The sequence below is a fragment of the Myodes glareolus genome, chromosome 9 (genome assembly GCF_982192425.1).
Source record: "Myodes glareolus chromosome 9, mMyoGla1.1, whole genome shotgun sequence".
Lineage (NCBI taxonomy): Eukaryota > Metazoa > Chordata > Mammalia > Rodentia > Cricetidae > Myodes > Myodes glareolus.
The window spans coordinates 95501325-95520131 of record NC_142034.1 but is presented as its reverse complement, the minus strand read 5'-3'; the positions used below and the strand labels follow the sequence as shown (position 1 = coordinate 95520131).

The following is an 18807-nucleotide window of genomic DNA, read 5'->3' as shown; positions in this document are numbered from 1 at the left end:
AGCCTATCTTGCTGTCAGCACCATTTGAAAGCCTGTGGGCACAGTGGGCTTCTTCTTTCTACAAGTACAGAAACTAAGTACATGGGTAGGTGACCTTCCAAAAGCAAAAATCAAAACAGAGTATCTCCTAGCCCATTTCAGGCCTAAGTTGTTCATACAGGTCTCTGAGACACAGGAAGTTGACATGACCCTAGATACTTCCTTGGCCAAAGCAAGGGACACTTCCAACAGAGACGCAGAAGGCTGTGGTGACACTACAATCAGAGGCGTTATAGGGAGAGACTTACCGTGTGGACAAAAAAAGTTTTAAAATTCTTGGCCTCTGGTCGGAGTTCTTGTGACCATGGAATTTCACCTTTCAAGACTTTGTTGACAGGATCAACATAATATAAATGTGGCCCTTCCGTGAGTAATAACTGCCGTCGTCTTGCAAATAAACCCTGGTACAAATAAATAAACAAACTGTTTGATCAAGGCACAGAAGGGACTAACTTATAAGTAGCGCAGAGCACAGTGACTGCCAGCTATCTATTCACCTAAGACACCTCCTCCTCAACCTAAGCCCAGCATCTTACATCAAGAAAACATAAGAACAGGTCTCTTCTGGTTAGCACACAATATGCCCATCGATGGATAGCTTGTAGTTTCCCCTGGTCATTCAGCTTCTCTCAGGCACAGAGTCCGCCCTTGGCAGGCCAGGCCTCAGCCCACCTTCATGGAGATTCTCACTTCCAGAGTATACACAGGCAATAAGGGTATTAGGAAGTCCCTGTTTGCAGAGTCTGATACATTCTGCACTATCTGTAGTCCATAAAATGTAATAAATAGCAAGACAGTGGTGGCCCACACCTTTAATTCCAGGACTCAGGAGACAGAGGCAGGCAGATCTCTGTGAGTTCGAGGCCAGTCTAGTCTACAGAACCAGATCCAGAACAGCCAGGGCAACATAGTGAGACCCTGTTTCAAAAATGAATAAACAAATAAGCTTAATAAACAACAACTCCTGTATTTCCAAATCTTCTAATGAAAGACTACCTGCTGAGTTCTCAGAAATGATACCTCCTTTTCAATGTGACAGAAACCTTAGCATAGTGAGATGAGTGTTGTGCAACCATGAGAAATCATGCCCTGGGACTAGAGCATAAGGCTGGTTTTCCAAACGCCCACATTGCTTCCCTGAGAGCCTGAGTGTTCCCAGCTATAAAATCTAGAGATGATCTCTAAAGATCAGGCCAAAGTGCCATATCCATGGCAGGACCCCAAGATGAAGAACTGATCTGATCTGAAGCAATAGGAAATCACAGGATGAAGAACATCAGGGACTTGACTCACCTTTCGCTTATCCACTGGGCCCATTTTTAATATTAGATTATTTTCTACAAACTGGTGCCTAAAAAAGAAAGAAATAAGAATGAGACAGCAGTTCTCCAAACACTGTCCTTCGGATAAATTCCACAGGGCCTCTGTAGACTTTTTATCAGTCAAGTTTGCCCCCCGACTCCACCACACAGTTGCAGCCTCTTTTCAGGAGATACTCCAGATGCGTAATGCCATGTGTGCAGATTTTATCTGTACATATGGTCCAGAATCTACATTCCTAGAGTCATCTTCAAGTTGGAAATATCTGCATAGTAGAGGAAGGTTGGGAGAGAACGCCACAGACACAAGGTAACACATAGCATCAACATCATCCTAATTAACATCCTCATTTTAAAATGTTGCAGTGGGGCTGGGTGTGGTAGTGCACAACTTTAATCCTAGCACTTGAGAGACAAAGGCAGGCAGATCTCACAGAGATTTGGATGCCACTGCAAATCAATATTAGAATCTATAAAATACTTCCCAAATAAGGACACCTAACAGTGCCTAGAGTCCAGAGTTCTGGAGAAGCACAAATTCTTAAAAAAAAAAAAAAAAAAAGCTTCAGATTTTCTTTTCTGAGTTGAGGTGTATTGCTTAGTGGTATAGGGGGTATTTAACATGCACCAGATGCTAAGGCCCTGGGTTTTCAATTCCCAAGATGGTGATGGAGTGGGGCTTTTTCCAATATTTTCACCATATTGATAAAAAATTTATTCAAATATGCCCAGAATTTGGTCTGACCAAGGGCCTCAAACCAGACCCGTGACTCTTTGCAAACAGAGATATATGGACCAAGGAATATATGGCATGACTTGCTGGGTCGCTGTATGACTCATGGGGTCACAGTGCAGCTTCTCTGTTGAGACTTTTAATTTCTTACCTTTTTTTTTTTAAAAAAAAATCTTCTCATTTTATATTCTTCATTTTTCCCCTCATTGTTGGGGGGGTGCAGGGTAAAGGCAGATGTGAAGGGACAGGAATTGAATAGGATCAAGATACATGATGTGAAAAACACATAGAATAAATAAAGTTTATTAATTAAAAAAAAACTGTTCTGAGGTTCTGCGAGTAAAGGCACCTAATGACCAAGTTCAATCCCTGGGAAGGACATGGTAGAAGGAAAAAGCTAACTCCCTTAAGCTATCCTAGGACTATTACACGTATACTACAGTATGAACATTTGGAAGGAGAAAAGTAACTCTTCCAAGTTGTCCTCTGACATCCATGTGTACAAACAATAAATAGATAATGCTAAAACATTTTTTCGAAGATTTATTTATTATTTATTCAGTGTTCTGCCTGCATGCCAAGAGGGTGCCAGATCTCATTACAGATGGTTGTGAGCCACCATGTGGGTTCCGAGAATTGAACTCAGGACCTCTGGAAGAACAGCCAGTGTTCTTAACCTCTGAGCCATCTCTCTAGCCCCTAAACAATTTTCTTAAAGAATTTAGCTTGACTTACGACATGAGCAGCATGTGTACTTCTGTCTCCTCAGAGTCAAAGATGGTTTAACATCTAATATTATTTTATTGGGGTTAAAACTACCTTTAAAATACCTCTCATGGTCCGCCCCCACCTTTTTTTTTTTTTTTTGGCGATACTATGACAGAACCCATTGCTTTGTGTATCCAGGTAAGCACTCTTCCCGCCTGAGCTACAGTTCAGTCCTATGCCCTGTCTGATGCCACTTCTACTATAAATACAAAACAAAAACACATTTCTATCTGAAAATTGTCTAAGTCAATCATGTAGATACTCTGAAACCTCCCTGAGGAGCCAGAGCACTTCGAGGCCTCACTACCTGACCCATACAAAACCAACCAGACTGCCCTTTCAAGGTATGCTGCACAACCAAAATCTTGGTCTCAAGTCACACACAATATAGTACTGTGTAGACTTGGAGAACAACTAAGATTCTGAAAAGGACAGAGCAGTGATCCACAGAAAAAGTGAAAAAAAACAAAACAAAAACAGTCTCCGAGAGGTTTTACTAACCAAACACCCAACTAACCAATCAAAACACAGCAGGAAAGGGCTGATTCTGAAAAGAACATTAGCAGAAGGAATGAGGCACTAAGATGTGCAGGTAACACTGCAGGGCCTGCCAGAATGTTCACCTAATAAGCAGACCCTGCAATATTTTAACATAAGCAAAGACTTACAAGATAGGAAAGACCTACTAATTAAATTATTGGAGGAAGAGCAAAAAACATAGAAAGCAAACATGCTCCTATAGACAAGCATCAGCCTGCCCCTTGTTCACTCTGCACAGAGAATGTATTCACATCCCAACATCCTATAAGTCTCTGTGTGTGTGTGTGTGTGTGTGTGTGTGTGTGTGTGTGTGTGTGTGTGTATGGGGGGGTCACTTGCCTACATCCCAGGATTCAGAGGCACAGAAATCAAAGGCCAAGGAAGCTCCATTAGCAACAGCAATAGCACAACCCACTACTTAATCAGTCACTTTCAACAGGTTAGTTACTGCTTATTTATCAGCCTGCTTTCTTTCTCTTTCTTTTTTTCTTTCTTTCTTCTTTTTGGTGGTAGTGGAGGTAGAATCTAAGGCAAGCATTCTATCACTGAGTCATATACTTTGAAAAGATTACTTCAAAGACTCATCTGGACTTTATAAAAAAATTAAAGGCCAGGGTGTGTGGGGGGGGGGGCACAAGTCTTTAATCCCAGAACTCAGGAGGCAGATCTCTGTGAGTTTGAGTCCAGCCTGGTCAAAAAAGCAAGTTCCAAGACGGCCATGGCTGTTAAACAGGGAAACCCTGTGTGTGGTGGTGGATTATGTGCCTGATGTTTTGTCTGTATGTAAGTCTGTGCCTGTGGAGGCCAGAAGGGGGTGATGGATCTACAGGAACTGGAGTTACAGATAGTTGTGAGCTGTCATTTGGGTGCTGGGAATCAAACCCTGGTCTTCTTAATGGCTGAGCCATCTCTTTAGCCCTGACTCTTTACTGCAATGTTAATCCCCACTCCAAAGCTCCAGGCACACCTTAAGCACCTTTCTCCCTGGAAGATTCATAGCTAAAACTACACCTGAAGTAGAGCCACAGAACTACTCAGTTCCTGGTTTTCCATTCACACATAGCAATGTGGCTCTTCCAAAATAGGCAAATTCTGTCACTGGTGCCAAAGATATGAAGACACAGAGGCTGAGGGGTTTATGTTTCACCCATGGTCAAGTCACAATGATAGCAATGCAAAACTCCAAAGCCTGGTTCTCTCCTCTGCTATCTGTACAGACCCCAAGACTATCTCCAGGACCTGAGCCTAAGGCCCCAAACAGCTTCACTGTTTGTTGGAGAGCACAGTACAGCTGTAGAACTGGGAGTAGCCCCTGACACCTGAGGTGTCTCCACAGAGCTGGTTGTACTTGGGTAAGTACACCTGTGGTGCTGGACAGCAGGCACTAATCTGTTTCAAATGTCAGCAATCTAGCCTTCAGGCCTCATTTTATCTTATTTTACTTTTTCTTAGACTTGTTTGTTTTATCAGTGTTTTGTCTGTCTGTCTGTATATATGTAGCAGGTATGTGTGTGCATGACCTGCGTACTTGGTGCCAATGACGGCCAGAAAAGATATGGAATCTCCTGGAATTAGTTATGTATGGTTGCAAACCACCACTGTTAGAAACTGAACCTGTGTACTCTGCAAGAGCAGCCAGTGCTCTTAGCCACTGAGCCATCTCTCCAGCCCAGATCACATCAACTTTACACTCCACTCCAACAGTCAAGGAAGCCCCATTAGCATTACTCTCTCTCGACTATAGCCTCAATCCACAGTCCAGAAAATTTCAACACCTGCTTTCAAGTACTTATCCATCTGCTTTACTTTGCCTGGAACTTTCATAGAGCTGGCTGGCCTCAACCCTCTTGCCTCTGCCTTCTATATGCAGGGATTACAGACATGTATCACCATTCCCAGCTTCAAATATTTAATTAAAAGTAATAAACCTGGGAGCTGGAGAGATGGCTTAGCAGTTAAGAGCACTGACAGCTCTTTCAGCAGTCCTGAATTCAGTTCCCAGCAACCACACAGTGGCTCACAGGTATCTATAATGGTATCTGATGCCCTCTTCTGGCATATATGCACAGAGAAACATATACATAAAATAAATAAATCTTTAAAATTTTTACTTTAAAAATAAATAAACAAGCCTGAACCAGCCAGATGACTCAGTTATTAAAGGCTACCTCTAAGCCTGACTTCCACACATGCTTTGTGGCACTGTACATGCACATACATACATAAAAATTGTTTATTAGCATCTATTAGCATACACACATGCATGTGCACACATACACTCACATGTGTGTCTACAAATGATCTACTTTATACTGAGTAGTATCCCAAGTGCCTCCTCCTTTTTAAACTGACAAATTGTTGAAGTAATTGACTTAGGCATCTGCAATCGTATATCAATCTCGTTTCCTGATGGTGGAAGGTACCTGCTCAATGTTCTTAAAAGGACTGTGCCAGCTAGTGCTTCACTTGTGATTTTCCCGGCTCGTAGACCTTCCACCCCAACATACTTCCTTTCTGTGATTCTCAGAATTGTTCTCTTCACTGTGAGATGCCTCCTTTGCATATCATAGGGAACAAACTCTCTACAGTGACTCTATGCTGGGCTGGGTAGGTTAATTCTAGTTCAGTGAACTGCCAGCCTAGTTCTATGGTGTTCCTCTGCTATGCTATAACCTCCTTACCAATTTATTCCTCTGTGATGGTGAACAGTGATGAGCCAGAAAGAATGACATAGATCTGAAGTTCCCGCAACCATGCCTTCTTCAAAAAACTCAAATCTTCTGTGTGTACACACATATGTATATATACTAGGTGTCTCCCTCAACTGATCTCCAGTTTTTATTTTATGTGTATGAGTTCTCCACCAGTGGTAGTTAGAATGAAAATGGCCCAATAGGCTCATATATTTGAATAATTAGTCACCAAGGAGTGAAACTGTCTGAAAGGATTAATAAGTGTAGCTTTGTTGAAGAAGCATGTCACTAAAGGTGGGCTTTGAGGTTTCAAAAGCCTATAACTGACCCTGTCTGTCTGTCTGTCTCTGCCTGTAGATCAGGATGTAAGGTTCCCAGCTAGTCCCACAAACCTTCATGCAGTCATGCTTCCTCCCCACCATGATGATAATAAACTAAGCCCCTATTAAATGCTTTCTTCTATAAAACTAAGATTCCACCTTATTTTTTCTTTTTTAGATTTATTTTATGTATATGAGCCTACATGTATAAATAAATGTGCAGTACATACATGCCTGGTGCCTGCAAAGGTAAGAAAAAGAGTACTGGATCTCCTCGAACTGAAGTTATGGATGGTTGTGAGACACCATACGGGTGTTGGGAATTGAACCTGAGTTCTCTACAATAGCAACAAATGTTCTTAACCACTAAGCCATTTCTCCAGGCCCTTTCCAACAAACCTAGGATTCATCAATTTGGCTAGTTTGGCTGGCTAGCAAGCTGTTGATCAGAAATCATACTATTTCTTCCTCTCCAGCACTGGCAATGCAGATGTGCATTTCCACATCTAATCCTTTATGAGGTTGCTGGGGATTGAACCCAGCTCCTCAAGCTTGCACAACAAGGATTTTACCGACTCAGCCATCTCCACCTTACACCTTTTTAGACTTAAATGGTGCTGCCGTGGCTAAGACAAAAAAAAAATCTTTTAAGTCAATGATCCATGCTCACATTTGTATTATAAATGTTCATTTACTTTATAAAAGTATTAATATCAGAAGTAGCTACTTTAAACAAAATTTACAGAACTTTATAGTATTTTTAATATTTTTTAATACTATCACAAAACAGGCCAACAAAATTTACTTGTATTTCTATCTATATAGGCAAATGATCAGGATTTGAAAGTAATGACTTACTAGATAATTAAAATCATGAAGTAATTATAGCATGTATAACTGAAGATTGCTCATTAAGAATACAGTAGAAATAAAACATATTAATTTCAAATTTTTAAGCCATAATCCTACTACAGAAAATATCATATACATACATTCTATATACTGTGAAGATAATGTCCATCCTCCAGTATGGCTTTTTTTTGTTTTTTTTTAAGATGTACTTATTAATTATATATACAGTGTTCTGCCTGTAATGATATCATTACAGGTATCATTACAGATGGTTGTGAGCCACCATGTGGTTGCTGGGAATTGAACTCAGGACCTTTGGAAGAGCAGGCAGTGCTCTTAACCTCTGAGCCATCTCTCTAGTCCCCAACCCTCTAGTATGTGGTCAATGAAAAACTCCACTGCATACTAGCAGCAAATAACAGCAAGAAGAGATAACTACTATCTTAGTATTAACATATTAATTTTGAAAGACAGTAAATCCATGAAGTTCTCTGCAGAGGCATCATTTTCCACATGATGTGGAATTCCCTTCTGTATGTTATGATACGAATATGTTTTATTACCATTGGTTAATAAAGAAGCTGTTTCAGCCAATGACTTAGCAGAGTAAAGTCAGGTGGGAAATCTGAACAGAGACAGAGAGAGAATAGGCAGAGTCAAGGAGACACCATGTAGCTGCTGAAGGAGGCAGACACCATGTAGCTGCTCAGGAAGCAAGAGGTAACAAACCACGAGCCTCATAGTAGAATGTAGAATAACAGAAATAGGCTATTATGTAAGAGCTAGCTAGAAATACACTTAAGATATCGGCCAAACAGTGTTGTAATTAATATAGTTTCTGTGTAAAAATTCAGGTCTGGGTGGCTAGGAAACAAATGAGCAAGTCTCTGCTTATACACATAGAGCTGCAATCTTTTTTTGTTTGTTTGTTTGTTTGGTTTGGTTTTGGTTTTCTAGACATGCTCTCTGTAGCCTTGAAGGTCCTGAACTAATTGTAGACCAGGCTGGCCTCAAACTCAAAATTTCTCCTGTCTCTGCCTCCTGAGTTCTGGGATTAAAGGGGTGCCCCACTACAGCCTGGCTCTAGACCTGAAATCTTAAGGAAAGGATAGAGAATCCCACACCCAAAAGAAGTGGGCAAGTAATCTTCCTGTTCTGACTAGCACTCACAGCCCCAGGCAGAGGAGAAGACCCCAGAAGAGATGAAACACACGCCCATGAAGACAGAGCTTCTGACCAGGATCTTAGGGGAAGGGCTCCTGCTTGAGACTCTAGAAAGCAGGACACCTGAAGATTCAGCACACACAAGCCTAGGAAGCATACACACAAGCTCCTGCTGGGAAATGTAGCTAGAACCGCTCAAAAATCCTCCTTACATTAAAGAATGGAAGAAAAAAATTACCAGCCACACTTCACATAGGGAATTGATATTTAGAACATATAAAGAAGTATAAACACTTAAAATAACTCAAGCTGCCAGTCAATAAATAGTTAAGAAACTAAACAGACAGTTCTCAAAAGAAGAACCACAAATGGCTAACACATTTTAAAGTGTTCAATATCCTTAGCCACTAGGGAAATGTAAATTAAAACTATTTTGAGGTCCTATTTCATCCCAGTCCAAACAGCTACCAACAAGAAAACAAGCCAGGTGTGGCGGCGCGTGACTTTAATCCCAACACTCACTCAGGAGACAAAGGCAGGAGGATCTCTGTGAGTTCATGGCCAGCCTGATCTACAGAGAGAGTTCCAGGACAGCCAGAGCTTCAGAGAGAAACCCTGTCTCGAAATACAAAACAAAAAGAAAAGAAAAAGAATGCACGTGATGTAAAAGTGGAAAGGAGACTACTGGGAGTAAGAGGTGTACAGGGGTACAAACCTGGGGGTGGCAAGGGAATGGGAGAAAGAATCAGCAAAAACAAAGTACATACAGAAATACCATAATGAAGCCATGTTAATTAAAAAATAAACAAATAAGGAGCTGGAGAGATGGCTCAGCTTTTAAGAGCATTTACAGCTCTTCCAAACGACCTGAGTTTAGTTCCCACACCCACATTAAGTGGCTCACAGCTACCAATCATTCAGCTCTAGGGGACCCAACACCCCTGGCTTCCCCAGGTACCTGCACTCACATGCACAGACCCATACATACACATAATTAAAAATAATAAAAAGAGAAATAAAAATAAATCAAATCAAAAATTCTTTTACATTCCTGATAGTAATACTACCTTAGGGAACAGGGAGTTAAAGGACAAATTTAAACTCCCAGAATTGTAGATTATTTCTAGGAGCAGTATCTATATTTAATTTCTCTAGAGAAAATAAGTTTTGATGGCAAGACAATTTAGTCTTAGCCATCTGCATGTCACTGGAAAAGCTACTAAGGGTTCTCCTCCCTCTTCATAAAGTCTGAGTCTTGTGCATTCTCCCTCCTTCCTTAACAAACCCTCAATTTTTCTCCTCCCATTGCACTCAAAGAGACCAAAGAGACCCCTAAGTGTAATGGAAGTAGACATGCTCAAAATATATTAGGTCCATGTATACTGTCAAAGAATAAATTTTTAAAGTAAAAGCATAAAAATACTAGAAAAAAATAAAGGTAGTCAGGGATATGGCGTACATCTTTAATCCTAGCACTTGGGAGGCAGAGGCAAATATATCTGTATTGTATCTGTATCAGTTTGGGGCCGGCGTGGTCTATATTGCCAGTTCCAGGCCAAGGTAAGACTTTGTCTCAAAAAGAACAACAAAAGAGAGTGCAGGTGCCAGGTAAAAATACTGAAGCCCTTTCAGGAGACTTGGAAGAAAAACAAGATTAGAACAGGAACAGGTTAGATGGACATCGTAAAAATTTTCAACTATAAAGCAATATCCACCAACAGACTAAGAGGTAAGCTGAAAAAAATGTTGGCAGAGAATGGCTTTCATATATATATATATATATATATATATATATATATATATATATAGATATGTATATAGATATATAGATATATATATGAAAGATATATATATATAGTCTTAAAATCAATTTGTAAAAAATGCAAAAACATAAGAACACAACCTAATTCAAGCCCCAGCTCTGAGGTTTCCTAATAACCTCAGAGAGCATGTTCCTCTGAAGAGCACTGCAGAGGTGAGGCAGGACAAACAACCAGCCTATGTCTGATTCCATGCACTCTGTACTTTTAGATGGGGTGCTGATGCCTATAGTTCTTACCAAGGGTTTCCACCGGCTTGCTTTTCCAATAACAACCTTTTTTCATCTTCTGAAAACTGTAAGTCTAGTTCAAAAGAGTTAGTGTCCAAATCATGGATGTACTGCTCTATGTTGCTGCCCGACCTCTGGGGCAGGCTGGTATCCACCGCGGATAGGGAGTGGGAAGAGGAGGAAGATGACACCTGCATGCAGCCAAACTGACTCAGGAGATTGTCATACTGCAAGAAAAAATGGAAGGAGAGATGTACCTTAATTTGTCTGTAAGGTCAAAGACTCCCTCCCACATTGCCTGGCCCCCACAGCGGCTCACAACCTGGAAAGCTTACACACACTTCAAAGGTGTATATAGACAGATTCTCTTCCAATAGCCATTTGGCCACTGAACCAAGGCAAGGCTGGACCTTCTTGCTACAGGTTTCTCTTCTGATAGAAACAGGGGTCAGAGAAGGGGTACACTGCATCCTTCATCTCCAGAGAGAAGGAACCTGGAACCCTTACCCAGCACAGTACCCCAAGGCAGGAACCTCTACAGCAGCCACCTTCTGACATGAAACTCAGTGCTTGAGCACATTTCTTTTAGTCCTGGGATCTTAGGTTCCAGAGTCACTGCATAGACTGATTTAGCTTACATTTGTTTTTAAAATATTCTTTAACCTTAGCAATGGTTCTAGAAAAATACAAGCCAGTGCTGACACAGAAAGTGACTATTCCCAACACGCTACATGGGCAGTTCATAGTCTAGGACACTTCCAGGCAGTGACTGGGCCAAAGATCTTTGAGCATAGGTAAAGGTATGGTCACCTTGGGCAGCCGGCTATGCTGGCTACAGGCTTCTCACTCCTGAGTCCTGCCTTCCATACCCTGAGTCTCCAGAAAGAGTCCTAGCTACTACTCTACAGAAGTCTGTAAGTCCTATGCCCACCTCCTTGCTGTTGCCCAGCAGCACTCTGCAGAATTTATGTTTCCACAGACTCAAGCAGTCACCGCTCCATCTTGCTGATTCCAGATTCACACCCTAGAATACTGTCTCTACTTCGCTCCTAGAGGTTTCCCAGTGAGGGAAATGATGTACCTGTATCAGTTTACAGAAGTTACTACTATACTTCTACTGAGAGGAGGGGTGTCCCCACAAAAATTTTTAGAGCCATTAAAGTGGCTTCAATTTCTGACATAGAAACTGAAGCTCAGAATCACATTCCTCTGGCCAACACTGAATTTAAAAGCTTCTCCACATCACTGAGCTGCTCCAGTCATGAAAAAGGAATACCTACAAAACAGACTTCCTCTGTCCCAGCATTCCCCAGGCCCAGTCTGTCTAAAGGTGAACTTTGACACAGACTGTTCTATGCCTAGATGCTTATGAAGACCTTAAAACACACTGGAAGAGCTAAGCAGCCACCCAACCAAACCAAGCTGCTGTCATTGAGAGCCAGATTATACAGGTAGAGGTCAAAGCTTCCCATAAAAAAAGCCTTGTCTTCAACAATGCAGAGCATGCCTTCAGAGATGCTGGGGTATATACATGTACAAATACACATGAAAAAAATGATCCTGACTGCTAAGATTGAAGATAATGGAACCTAAACAGCTCTTTCGTAGATCAGCTGCCTTTGGCAGTGATGGTAATGGACAGAGTACATAGGCTGAAAGACTGCCTGCCAGTCCTAGTTAACTCCTACAGGAATGACAGTTTTAGTAAAGAGGATCCCAAGGTTTCCATCAGCACTCTCTGACATGACCCAAAAGGACACCACTCATGAGCATTTAGGAAGCAAGTAGGGCAGGGGAAGGACTTCCTGGCTCAGGGCCTGAGTACGCTGCAGTAGGCACATGCAGAAATTGGCCAGTGTCAGCAGAGATGCACTTGAGTTTCACCCCCTACAAGTCTGGACACAAAGCACATTTTAGGAGAAAATGGCGATATGACAAACAGCAAGTAAAAGACAGAGAATTCCTTGATCTCTAAGAGGCAAAAAAACAGCAATGGTTTTAATTTAGCTTTAGAAGACCCTCTTTGTTTGGGTTTTTTATTTGTATGTTTGTTTTGTTCTGAGACAGCGCCTAACTTTGTAGCCAGACTGACTATGAACTTTCAATCTTGGCATTTATTATTTTATGTATACAGGACGTGTGTGTGTGTGTGTGTGTGTGTGTGTGTGTGTGTGTGTGTGTGTGTGTGTATGCATACATGTGTGTACCTAGTACTCCCAGAGGCCAGAAAAGGTGTCAGATTGCCTGGGACTAGAATTACAGACAGTTGTGAGCCAATATGTAGGTACTGAGAATCGAACTCACAACCTATGCAAGGACAACCATTGACCCATCTCTTCAGCTCCAACTTTCAATCTTCTTGTCTCAGCCTTCTCAATGCTGAGAACACCCAGCCCCTTAACCCCCACAAGCCTGGCTGCTTTGGAAAGCTTTTAGGGAAATGTCAGAATTGCTCAGTCAATTGAATAGAACTCCATGAATGGCTACTGGTTAGATAAAATAAATTAAGAAAACAGAAATCAAATGAGAAAAATTGAATCAATGAACTGTTTAAAAAATTTCAAATATGGAGGTCACAATGGGAGCAGAGTCTGGGTAAGACTGAAATTGTGGAGGCAAACTATAGTTTCTTATTTCTGTCTCTTTTGCTGGTGTTTCTCATTTTTTTATACAGAAACTTTTAAAAAATCAAATATATTTAAGGTCTTGAGTCTGTAGTCAATTATTTGGAGGCCATCAACTGTCCATAAACCCAAGGGGGTGGTATCCCTGAAACAGAGCAGGTACCTATTGCTGAGCATCAGGCAGGGACTGGAGTCTACCCACCCAGACCACATCCCTGGAAATTCAAATCGGTAGCATTCTGGGTTCTCTTGAAAAAAATAAGTATTCCAGAACATTAATATATATCAAAAAGGCTCTGAGCCAAAAGTTGTCAATGATGAGCTTCCAGGAAACCCAGTGTCAGGAGGTGAGAGATTAGGGCAGGGCACTGGTCTCTCATCCACAAGTCCAAACCACATCCTGCCTCCTTCCATCCCCAAATAGGTAAAAGTTCACCAGCTGAGGAAATAAGAACAGGAATCAGAGCACACAAGATGTGTTGGTCCTTTACTCATCAGAGCAAAGCATTCCACCACAGTATTCACTCACACATCTTAACCAGTAGTCACACAAATTACGGTCCCAAGGAATCATATCCACACAGCATGGCAAGCAGAATTCTCTTTGCCTGTACCCCATGGGTGCCAGCTTACGTTGCCATAGCAGTCTTCATCATCTTCTGACATGGCTGGCAAGTAAGCTGTAAGTTTTGGAGGTGTCTGCTGGTGCAGATTCTCCCATGTGATGGACTCAAAGAATGGATGAGCTTTGAGAGGCTCGTACCCTTCCATCTCTTCACAGCCTAAACGCTTTGTGGCATCTAAAACCTTAAATGATAACCAAAACATATCACTGTCAGGTTTGAAATGTAATTATTTATTTATTTTGTGCAAGTGTTTTCAAATTCTGAGATCTTCTGGAAAGAGTAGCGACAATGCGGTCCATACCATTGAGGAAAAAGCCAAGATTGACCAGGACTCTTACCTCAACCCAAGGCTCTGCCCTTTTCTTCCCACAGGTAAAACAAATCTCAACCTCAAAATAGAGGGCGGCAGCAAGCATCTTTTTAAAGCCTGCAGCTAAAAATGTTATAAGATGATGTGAGCTCTGGTAAGCTGACCACACACTGGGGCAGGCTCTACTCCCAAGACTAGCTGGGTAGTACAAACTGGATGTGAAGAAGAAATTCCAAAGCTGGGAAGGTGATAATCAAAGGAACTGGGGAGTGTATATGTTGAAAACCCAATGTCTGAAATTCTCAAAGGATAAAAATATTGTTTAAAAAAAGAGACAGACTTGAAAGGCAGTGGCAGGCAGATCTCTGTGAGTTCAAGACCAGTCTGATCTACAGAGTGAGCTCCAGAACTGGCTCCATAGCTACCGAGAAACCCTGTCTCGAAAAACAAGAGAGAAAGAGACAGAGACAGAGAAAGAAATGCTCACTATTGAAAGCAAAAATGCGGGCTGGAGAGATGGCTCAGAAGTTAAGAGCATTGCCTGCTCTTCCAAAGGTCCTGAGTTCAATTCCCAGCAACCACATGGTGGCTCACAACCATCTGTAATGGGGTCTGGTGCCCTCTTCTGGCCTGCAGGCATACACAAAGACAGAATATTGTATACATAATAAATAAATAAATATTTTTTAAAAAAAAAGAAAGCAAAAATGCTGCCAGGTGGGTATGATAGTCCACACTTTAATCCCAGCACTTGAGAGGCAGAGACAGGCAGATCTCTGTAAGTTAAGGTCAGCCTCGTCTACAAAGCAAGTTCGGGGGGGGGGGTCTTTCAAAAAATAAAAAATGCTAACTAAAAAAGCGAGGCATGGTGGTGTATAACTATAATACTGGCACTCAGGCTAAGCAAGAAGGCTGTCAAACATTTTAAGCCAACTTGGGCTACACAGAAATACTCTGTCTCAGAGATAAATAAATGTATTCTAATACAAAGAAAAAATTAACTGAGTGTCTCTAAGAACAAAGAGAATGAACAATCCGGCTCTCACTGGGTAGAATATCATATCTCTCAAAGGCTGTGGCACAGTCACCCCTATGCCTTCAAGGTTAAATTAAGCCCACTCCCTACTGAGGGCAATGAAGGAAAAGCACCCAGAAGGATGGCTGGGAAGAAGCAACCTGGGGCCTACCCTGATTCCCAAAGAATTAGGAAGGAAGGAGGTCAGGATGAAAAGCTCCAGGGCAGAGATCCTGTTTCTAAACATAAAACAGCACATCTTTCTCTCTGCCTTGTTACTCAGGTTGATCTTTAAAGCCTTCATGTAGCTTACACTCTAAAGTTGACTTGGGCAGATGTTAATGAAGCAGGATTAACAGCCATCTGCCACTGGGATAATCCTAGTCACTCAGTGACAATCACTTAAAATGTGATGTTAATGAACACATGCAAAATAATATAGTAACTTCCTCTCTTATTAAGAATCAGGTACTAGGAAAGTGAAAGAGATTATAATGAGATGAAATAAAAATGTTTAACTATCTATAGCACTGTCTACCTTAAACACATTTTTCAAAAGGATACCCATGAGTGCAACGAAAGTCAGGGGATAGCAATGATGATTCCTCATCACAGAAGATTCAAAATACTTACCAAGAGTTTTTCCACAAGATCTCTTGCCTTAGGAAAGAATTTCTCTGGGAAATCATATTCCAGCTTAATAATCTTCTGAAATATAAGATATTCATTTCTGTGAATTTAAAAAAAATGTTATTTGAGCAAGAGTCAAATCTCTAGTACTAGGTTTACTTTACTTTTACAGAACAACCCAACATCACCCTCACCTCCCAGGACAGCTCTTACTAAAATCCCCAAGCACCACATATTCATAAGTTATGGTGGAAGTTTCTCCCCACTGGGTACAACCTTTGTCCAGATCTCCCAGTAGTTGTTGGTAGTGGGGTATGCTGTGATAGACTCAGAAGCCTGAGATGTACAGAATCCCTCTTACCCGGCTCTGAACGGTGGAAGTCCTGCCACAAGTTGATAGATTATACATCCAAGAGCCCAAAGGTCTGAACTTTAAGGTAGGGAAAATACAAAGAAAAAATGGTATTGGTGTAATTTAAATGACAAATAAGGCTCATTTTACTGTCTCTGTCTATACCACCCTACCTTCAGCTTCCAATGTACTCCTATCCCTTATGACCAGGTATGTAGGAAGTTTGAATTTGCTTTTCCAGGCATCTTCTATGGTTTTATTCTTGGCAGGAACAACGACCAAATGGTTCAGTCTCCCTCCATACTCCCCCAAAGATAACTATTGCAAGTTAAAAACTTCTACACATGTCCTTGTCTCACTCTGACACCTAGCTACTATTTTCTAACATTGGTTTTCTTTAGTGCTTTCTCTAGGTAAAATAGTGAGAGAAGAAAAAAAAAAAAAAAACAAGCAGCAAAGTAGCTACAAAGAGGCAGAAGAGGGCCAGGGTAAGACCAATCCCTAGGCCTCTCAGGTCTCCTCTAGAATATGGGAACTAAAGCAGTAAGGGCTTGGGTAGCTTCTCCTCTGTGGACTATCTTAACATTCTGTCATTTGCATTCAGCTCTGGAAGCAGCCTATCAAGGCTTTCTAAAGTCTCAGATGGGGCAAGTCTTGAAAACTTGAAGCAGGAACTCCAGAGTTCCAGCTCTGTCTGTTTTATCAGAGTGATGAGAGGGTAATAACCCTGAGGTCAAGGGCCTATACGATCCCCAGGGTATATATAGGCAAATCAGCACCACCCATGGAACATGACAGTTCAACAAAGTAAGAAAAGCCTTCTTCAGGAACAATATATACTGAAAAACTGGAAAATAGCACCCATCACTTAACACTGCTGACACTGGCCAGATCATCTTCACATTAAACTATGCTAAATGGTATCCCTGGCCTTTATCCATTATAAGCCAACTTACCCTACCCCAAGCTGCAACAGTTAAAAAGCTTAAGGGCTGGAGAGATAGCTCAGTGGTTAAGAGGACTTGCTACTCTTGCAGAAGACCCACATTCAGTTCTCAGTACCCGCAATGGCAGGTCACAATTATAATTTCAGTCTTCTCTGCCCTTTTGCAAGCACTGGGTACATATATGATAAACATACAAACATAGAGGCAAATATTAATACATACTAAAAAAACAACAAAGAAGGGCTGGAGAGATGGCTCGGTGGTTAAGTGCACTGCCTGCCCTTTTGAAGGTCCTGAGTTCAGTTCCCAGCAACCACATGGTGGCTCACAACCATCTGTAATGAGATCTGGCACCCTCTTCTGGCCTGTAGGCATACATGCAGACAGAATACCAAGAATACTGTATACATAATATATAAGTAGATTTAAAAAAAGAAAGAAAGAAAGAAACAAAACCAAAAGATCTGACCTAGTACAACGTCTGGCCCAAGTTAAGAACTCAAATTCTGATGCAATTGTTTGTCCCTTTGGGTACACCTCTAGATTTTCCAAAGTTGTCAGCACTACCTAACCAGATTCATACATTCATTTACACAGATGACCCCTTGCAACCTGCTAGAGTAGAATACCTATGTTCAGAACTCACAAAAGGCCAGGCAGCTGGGGCTAAACCAGATACAAAGCAGTTTACCGCAAGACGAGAAGCACCCAGTCATAAGGAACAGACCCTGTCTCCTGAACCTACTCTCCAAACCTTGAATCCATATCCTAATGTGGCTCCTTAGTCTCTAAGACAGTGCCTTGAACTGGCATGGCCGCAGGCCATTGACTCCCTCCAGAATGATCCTTCTTTATTTTCTAACATCTGATTTTTTTAAATAAATAAATAGAGAGATGAATATATAAATAAATAAATTAGTAAGTGGATCCCTACCCCTTGAAGCTGGGAGAGATGACTCAGTGGTTAAGAGTACTGATTTCTTCTAGAGGACCCAAGTTCCACTCCCTAAACCTTACATGGTGGTTTACAACCATCCATAACTCCAGTTTCAGGGTATCTGACATCCTCCTCCGGTCTCCAGGGATATCACACATGCCCACGGTACACAGACATACACATGGGCAAAACCCCACACACATTAAAAACAAACAAAAAACAATAAAAAAAACTGTTCCAGTGCCAGTCTCTACATCATTCTACATACTCCTTGTTTCTGATATGCATGACTGAGGCCTACAAGAAGATTAAGCTGCATCTCTCAAACAACCTCAAGGCTAACCCATGGCTATATGCCCTGGGATCGAAATTTCTTCCTTCTGTCTCTCCAGGGCTTCTATCCACATCCACAGAACCCATTGCACTACAATAAGCACAAGCCTGTTGTAATCCTGTGGCATGGCAACCACACTTACTCACTGGACAGCTTTTCTAAATGAAGCTTCCTACACCAAAATCAACAACCAGCAAGGAATTATCAATTATAAAAACAGAATGTATACATAGCAAAAGACAAGTACATGTTTTAAAAAAGCAGAAGACTAACTTCTTTGAGTGTCACTATGCAGCCCTAGCTGGTCTGGGAACTTATTATATAGACTAAGACGGCTGTGAACTCAGAGATCTACCTGCCTCTGACCCTGAGCATTAGGATTAAAGGCATGAACCACCATGCCCAACCATTTTTGTTTGCTTTGAGACAAGGTTTCACCATGTATCGCTAACTAGATTTGTAATCATGATTCTCCTAATTCATCCTTTGGGATTATAAGGGATTTATCACTGTACCAGGCTCATACTTAGCTATTTAAGACCTACTAAAGACTC

General features: G+C 41.4%; 1 protein-coding gene across 2 annotated transcripts in view; it reads right to left on the bottom strand.

Moving 5' to 3' along the window:
- Positions 1-18807, bottom strand: part of Pdpk1 (3-phosphoinositide dependent protein kinase 1) — a 67897-nt gene that overhangs the window by 5534 nt on the left and 43556 nt on the right. For both annotated transcript variants that reach the window (XM_085694702.2, XM_048436305.3), the window contains exons 8-13: positions 16045-16113; positions 15687-15783; positions 13736-13909; positions 10488-10705; positions 1333-1390; positions 288-440 (exon numbers count right to left, since the gene is read on the bottom strand). In XM_085694702.2, coding sequence (XP_085550828.1) covers positions 288-440; positions 1333-1390; positions 10488-10705; positions 13736-13909; positions 15687-15783; positions 16045-16113 — 769 coding nt within the window. The remainder of the gene's footprint in view (positions 1-287; positions 441-1332; positions 1391-10487; positions 10706-13735; positions 13910-15686; positions 15784-16044; positions 16114-18807) is intronic.